At 28.5% G+C, this 7,455-nt stretch overlaps 1 protein-coding gene across 2 annotated transcripts; it reads right to left on the bottom strand.

Moving 5' to 3' along the window:
* Positions 1-732: 732 nt before the first annotated feature.
* Positions 733-6,690, bottom strand: LOC145013394 (uncharacterized). 2 transcript variants are annotated; one of them, XM_078972186.1, is made up of 18 exons: positions 6,235-6,690; positions 5,881-5,935; positions 5,683-5,771; positions 5,337-5,569; positions 5,011-5,059; positions 4,608-4,669; positions 4,417-4,465; positions 3,664-3,719; positions 3,232-3,286; positions 2,952-2,995; positions 2,842-2,874; positions 2,651-2,746; positions 2,473-2,557; positions 2,283-2,380; positions 2,058-2,180; positions 1,807-1,921; positions 1,497-1,604; positions 735-1,298 (listed from the first exon to the last, which is right to left on the bottom strand). In XM_078972186.1, exons 1-18 carry the CDS (start codon positions 6,580-6,582, stop codon positions 1,179-1,181), a joined length of 1,818 nt encoding a protein of 605 aa, XP_078828312.1. In that variant the 5' UTR covers positions 6,583-6,690; the 3' UTR covers positions 735-1,178. The 2 variants fall into 2 exon arrangements, with proteins under 2 accessions (XP_078828313.1, XP_078828312.1); XM_078972187.1 differs by lacking the exon at positions 1,807-1,921 and having other exon boundaries at positions 733-1,298.
* Between the last annotated feature and the right edge of the window lie 765 nt (positions 6,691-7,455).

Here is a 7,455-nt window from a genome sequence, read left to right on the forward strand (position 1 = left end):
AAAATGGAGTTTTTTTTAAATTGCAGTTTTTTTATAAAAAAAATTGCAGGTTTTTTTTTTTTTTTTTGAAAACTTTGTAGTTTTTTTTAAATGTAGTTTTTTTTTTTTTTTTGAAAAATTTTGCAGTTTTTTAAAAAAATTAGATTTTTTCATTTTTTTTAAAAAATCTTGTTTTCTGAAAAAAAAAATTAAAAAAACTCCATTTAAAAAAATATTAAAATCCAAAACTTGATTTATTATGTTAATTTTATCCAATAACACAAAAAAATAAACATTAAATGAGATCGATAAGATTACGATCATACCCTTAATGAGTTAATTTTGATTTAAGGTTCCACATTTAATTCTCAGGTTCTCAGAAAACTATGAGTTCTCAATCGATCTCAACCTTTTATATATATATATATATATATATATATATATATATATATATATATATATATATATATATATATATATATATATATATATATATATATGACCAAAGTTAATGTTTTTATAAATATAATATTTAAAATATAACAATACATTAATCACCCATTTGACTTGCTAATTTGGTTAAGTATTTTAATTTTATTATAAAACCCAAATTGATCTCATGATTCAGAACTGCCATCCTGAATAACGACACGATGTCAATGTTTTATTTATTCAAGAATTATTAAATGGGAAAAGTACATATGTAATATCGTTCTATAATTTTTTAGAAATATCTACTTTTAATTAATCAAGCATTGGACAAACTGAATGTAAAAAGAACATATCTTCATATATTCCCCCCAACTTAAAAACACTTTCGAAGTAGATATTTAAAGGTTTATGTTATAAGTTTATATTCAAAAAGTAATTTAAAAAAAAAAAAAAAAAAAAACTAATCACTTAAAAAATTGAATAGACATTTGGTAACCAGACAACTTATCGATCAAAAAATTATCACATAAACATATACATAAACGCCAAATAGCCCTCTAAATAAAGCTTTAACTTAAATACCTTCATCTTACTTACAATTAACCTTCAACAACCCTTTTAAAACTATGTATTAATTAATCAAAAATATAATAACCTCCAAAAACCGATGATCCTACCATCACTTCACTTCCCAATTCCCATTACTATTTATAGTATTGTAACATATAAAACACCAAAAATTCACCTTTTTTAAGGCCTTCAAAAATCTATACAGAAGACGAGATGGTTTCCTTTTGTTTTGCAATTTTGAATTGTTGTACAAGTAGATTACTTATTCTTCTTCTTAAATTGGAAGCTTCTTGAGGCATGAACCATTGTTTCCCAAACTACATAAAAAAATAACAACCAGCGATTCAAAAACAATAACATATAGGGTTTTTTTTTTTTTTTTTTACATAATAATAAAAACGAGAAAGTCAGAAAAATGTAGGGTTTCCCTTTTACGTCCTAACCTATTACAAATTCCCTTCATTTTTTTTTTTTTTTATTTTGTCAAATATCTTTTTATAAAAAAGCAAATTTACCATGGATAAATCTTTCTCCTTAAATCTCTCGGGAGCTTCTTTAATGAAACGTTCCATGTAATAAAGAACAAACAGCCCACAATCATACTCGTTTCTCTGCTGTGGAACCTAAATTGTAGATTTAAATTTAAAACATATTATTAAATTTATAAATAAAAACAATTAATTAACTTCATCCATCTTGTAGTGGTAGTGTCAATTCGCAAAAAGGTAAAATTCCATCTTGAAGATTTCACAAGAAAATACATATATAAGTGAATTACTCTTTTTTTTTCTTTTATAAATAAACAGAAATAAAAAAATTATTTACCGAAATTCTTCTATCATCCATTCTACTATCAAGATTTTCCCAAATTTCATCTGTGATTTTTAGATTTAAATTCTCTTCTGAATTTTTTAGATACCTCCACTCTTCTTTCACAAACCTACAAAAACATTATACAGACATACATACATACATACATATATATATATATATATATATATATATATATATATATATATATATATATATGTATGTATGTATGTATGTATGTATGTATGTATGTATATATATAATACCTTTTAATGTTTTTGAAAATTGATCTGCTATCATGAAGTCCAAGTGAATCCAAATGAAGCACAATTGGGCCTAATTCATTTTTCTTGGTTGGAAAACATATAATACACAAACTCCAATGAACCCTTCACAATAAATAAAAAAAAGTTAAATATTTATATAAAAAGTTATTATTTTTTTTAATAATAAAAAAAAAAAAAAAAAAAAAAAAAAAAAAAAAAGCTTACTTGTCATGTATTGGAAGAAGTATATAAGGTTTATTAAATATGTTGACACCTTTCCACCATTTTCTGAACTTAAGAAATGAATCTTCCTTATAACTCAGCTGCAACCAAACACCACTAATTTATTAATACTTTACACATTAAAACAAATAAGTATAATTTATAGAAATATTTAAAAAAAGTAGATAGATACCTTTTGGAGTTTGTTATAGAAATACGTATTAAAGAAATGAAAATTGTCCATCATGTTTTCTGATGATGTCATCTCCTGAAGATATCTACCCAAAAAATAAAATAAAAAGGCAGACATATTTTTGAAGGGTATATCTGTAATTTGTAAAATACTTTTTTTTAATTGTTAAAGATGATACCTTATATAAAAGTTCATAATAGTTGATGAAAGGTATGCTTGAGGAGCAAGACATGTCATATCTCTATAATTAACTTCAACTGAATCATGGTCATCCCTGAAAGCTCACAATCCAAGGGTAAAATGGTAAATAAATGGAAATATGTAAAGTGATAAATATGTAATTTTGATAGAGGAGATTGTGTAGTTTACCTTGAAGGGTAGTAGACTATAACATCTTGCATACTGAAAACAAAAAAAAATTACATTAAATGTCTCAGATTATAAAAATATATATAAAAAAAATAAATGGAAAAAATTACCAGTCATCTAATATTTCTGCAACAGGCTCCTCATAAGCTGAACGCTAATAAAGGTGAAATGAACAGAAATATATAAATATTATATAATGTTAGTTTTATATATATATATATATATATATATATATATATATATATATATATATATATATATATAAAATATAAGGATTAAAAAGTTATAAGTGGTTTAATAATTCAGCATGTTGGTTATCTATCAAGTGTGTGTGCATAAACAGGGGTAAAAAGGTCATTTGATCATGAAAAGAGAATGGGAATGACTTACATCTTTAGGTCTTGATTTTCTTGAAGGTGGGCTGTGAGTGTGAGGAGCATGCGACCTATCAAAGAAAGATAAATCTTAGAATAAATTTACATTTTTGGTCCCTGGGTATTGTTGATTCTTTCAATTTTGGTCTTTAAAAGTTTTATCTTGAAATTTTGGTCCTTATTGAGGTTTTTGTAACATCTATGGTCAATGTTCCAAGTAAAATGCCTGTTTTTCGGACCAAAATTGCAAAAATCAGATATACTCAGGGACCAAAAAAGTCATTTTACTTAGAATAGGGATAAAAAGAATCTCAAATAAGGACCAAAATTGCAAAAATCAGCTATACTTAGGGACGAAAAACATCATTTTCTCTAAATCTGAGGGTATAAATATCCTAATACAAAAATATTTTTTTAAAAAAATAAATGGAAAAAATATACAATATACCAGTCATCATCATTTTCTGAAAGAGGCTCCTCATCAACCAGACAATAAGCCGATACCTAATACACATTTGATAGAGTATAGAATTCAGCAATCTAAAAGTATAAGCATTCAAAATGAAATTTCAAAGTTTTTTTTTTTTTTTTTTTTTTTGTCATGTATGCTATCTTTAAAACCTTTCCATTTTGTTTACAATTAGAAGTAGAGTAAGAGTAATAGTAGGAGAAGTAAAAGTGTTAGTAATAATGCATAGTGAAAAGAAAAGAATATATATATATATATATATATATATATATATATATATATATATATATATATATATATATATATATATATATATATATATATATATATATATATATATATATATAAAATGTAGACTAACATAAAAGGATGAAAATATGGTGGTTTTATATCTAAGGCTGTGTTTGTTACATGGGATTGCACAATCTTTCAAGGCTATCTTCGGATCAAAAGGGCATTTATGTCTTTTTCACAGACAAGAACACCTTTTTTTGGATGGGATAAAAAAAAACTGCAAATTTTGTCCCACATAACAAATGGGGTCTAATTTTACTTCATTCATTGGACATATAATGATTCAGCATGCTACTACTCCTCTAGGTTACTAATTGTGTCCACATAAGCAGGGATAGAAACGTCATTTGATCCAAACAATAAGAACTACAATCAAAGCAACATATGGTGGAATTATGAAGCAATATGAAGAAAAATAAGCAATGGCAATGACTTTACATGTTTAGGCTTCAATTTTTTTGGAGGCAGGTTTTGAGGAGCATGTGCCCTATCAAAGAGAGAGAGAGAGAGAGAGAGAGAGAGAGAGAGAGAGAGAGAGAGAGAGAGAGAAATCAATGTTAAGAACAATTATAAAGAAGGCTTAAACATATATAAATATAAATAAATAAATGGAAGAATGAAAAGTATACCAATCATCCATATTTTCTTCAAGAGGCTCCTCCTCATCTACCAGATGATAAACTGATGATACCTAACAGAGACATAACAACATCATAAACAATTGAATAAAATGAAAAGTATAAGCAAAAAAGCACACATCCAAATCCTATACAAAGCTACAAACAACAGAGCCTAAAACCTCCTTCATTATTACTTAGAATCCCTTCAAAGACTCACCATGTTTCTCCCCTAACTGTTATCAACTGTGTTCTCACATAAATAAACAGGGGTAAAAAAGTCATTTAATTTAATCTCATGACCATGTCTTGTCATCCATGGAGAGTCTACAGATTTGTGAACAAAATACAGGGGAATAATGGGGGGGAAAAAGTATGAAGAAGTAATGAGAGAAAGACAGTGGAAATGACTTACATGTGTATGCTTCAATTTTCTTGAAGGTTGGTTAATAGGAGCATTTGCCCTAAATAAAAGAAAGAGAAATCTTAGTATACATAAACAAGTAAACCGAATACAAGTTTTATTACATGAATGTAAATTGGCCCATTGCAAAATAGTTGGTCATTTTGTTAAGAGGTTAAAAAGTAATCAATTTGTCAAATCGGATCACCATTTTTGGTCTTTTTGTGGTTATCCTTTAGATGATAATTCAAGAATTGCTGCAAGATTTTTAGCAGGATTCTATAAGAAATTATTGGTAATAAGAGTATAAGACTCAGATGAAGGTAAACATTTCATACTTGAGGGAAGAGCTTGACATATTTCTGGAAGAAGAAGAGGTAGCAGAATGACTAACTTTTTTATCAGCATTTGAGCTTCTCTGTTTCTCACTATCTTTTTTGAAACTAGTTGAGCATCTAAATTGTTTTGATCTTGAAGATAAATGCTGACAACTTTGCTTCATCTTTTTTCCTTGAAAGGGTTTAAAGAAAGACAATTCACCTTGAAATGCATTGACAGTTCTTGATGTCTTCTGCTAAACAAACAAATATATGTGAATACTCATTTTCTTTCTCAAGTATCAGATAAATAACCAGAGGGGAAACTTAAAACAACTAAAAATCAGGTAATGGTGGAGGATCATACATCTTCATCTAGCTTTTGAGAAAATAGTTTTGTAAAGTTTGGTGAAGCTGAAGATTTCTGATCACTTTTCTTTTTCCCACATGATACACCTACAAGAGAAAGCTCTGTCTGAGAGCATGCACATATGAATTGATATAAATTATAATATATATAAAGTTTAACTTTAATACAACTTGCTTGAAGCTATCAATATCTCACCATCATCACTTTCATTAGAAAGTTGTAAAGTCTCCTTATATCTGGTAGTACTACCCTGATCAAAAGAATATGATAACAAAGCATTGGTCAGATATCAAGCTCCAGGTAAATACATCATCAAAGCAGTCATGTCATGTAATGATTTACTGCTTAAGATATCTCGATGATCTTCAACCTAGACATGAAACTTTACTCGTTTTTCCAGAGCCTCAATCATGTATCCATATTACAAATTCCTGATGCATTTCCCTAATTCCATTATTAGATTACAGGCCCTAATATAACTAGCCGATTCATGTGATCAAATTTAAGTACATTGCACATGAAATCTGTAAAGGGGATGCAGGTGAAAACCTTGCACAAACGGTTTCTCTTTCGTCGTTCGACTTCCGCTTCGCATCTCCGTAGCGTTGCCTTGAGTTTCTCTCCCTTATCCGACAACTTAGGACCTAGCATCAAAATGTTACTCTTTGTCCTCACTCTCAAGCCTTCAAGTTCGCCATCCGTTTTCATTCGGTACTCCGGGTCTTCCTCTTCCATTTCAGGTTGTTGCAGGTCTCCACCGCGGCCCTTCGATTTCTCGGCGGGGGTGATGACGATGTCCGGTGGACGATCGTCGACAGAGTCATCTAAGAGCAATCCCCAGTTAATGTCCAAGGGCATCTTACTATTGCTAGTGTTGAAATGATTCATTTCTGCCATATCATCAATCAATGCATTTGAAATCGGAGGTGAATTTGAATTCTGGAGGGTAGTTTGCAGAGAGTTGCAGAGACGGGGGATTGACTGAAGACCGAGTATGCAAGGTGATACTTTTAGGGTTAAAAGTTAAAACTGGTAACCAGCTATTTGTAATTTCTCGAAATGGTCACTAATTTTAGAGTAAATTACCGTTTTGGTCCATATGGATTAGTCATATTTATACTTTTGGTCCAATCGTTAAAAACGTGACACATTCCTAAATTATATTGAATATGAGGTCCATGTAAAAAGATTATTTTATCATTTTTATTTTATTTGCTTTTTCTATTTTTTTTCTATTTTTACTCATGTATATTAACTAATAGCATGGTTCTAAAAAGCGTGGCACGCACGAGGTGTGGTATAGCCGTTACGAAAACATCTAAGGCAAGTTTGTTAAGTGTGGCGTCTAAATAACGTGTCAAGGCGAACCTTATCGAGTTATGACGCGAGTTTTTTTCAAGACGCAAGATTTTTTTTATCGAGACTAAATTAATTGAGTTTTTGTTAACTTTTTATATTAAATATTAATATAACACTTATAAAAACTTGATATATTTGATAAAAATCGATAATTATATGATTTGTATCTTTTGGTGTATATAAAATAGTCAACCCCTTGAAAAAAGAAATGGTTTGCATGTGTTATAACTTAACTTTAACCTTACCGTCAAGTCACACCTCATGCTATTTAGAACCTTGACTAATAACATAAAATAAAAAGGACAACAATAACACATGTATAATTCAGCAAATAAATTAAAATATGTTATTTTATATCTATCTTGATTTTGATCATTATGACATGATAAAATGTTATATATATATATATAT

The sequence above is a fragment of the Lactuca saligna genome, chromosome 8 (assembly GCF_052625555.1).
Source record: "Lactuca saligna cultivar CGN05327 chromosome 8, ASM5262555v1, whole genome shotgun sequence".
In the NCBI taxonomy this organism is placed as follows: Eukaryota; Viridiplantae; Streptophyta; class Magnoliopsida; order Asterales; family Asteraceae; genus Lactuca; species Lactuca saligna.

Coding starts and splice junctions, on each gene's coding strand:
- LOC145013394 (XM_078972186.1), bottom strand. CDS start 6,582: ATGGCAGAAATGAATCATTTCAACACTAGCAATAGTAAGATGCCCTTG. Junction 5,570..5,682: donor CTCAAAAGCTAGATGAAGAT/GTATGATCCTCC, acceptor TTTGTTTAGCAG/AAGACATCAAGAACTGTCAA. Junction 1,299..1,496: donor AGGAGAAAGATTTATCCATG/GTAAATTTGCTT, acceptor TTTTTTATGTAG/TTTGGGAAACAATGGTTCAT.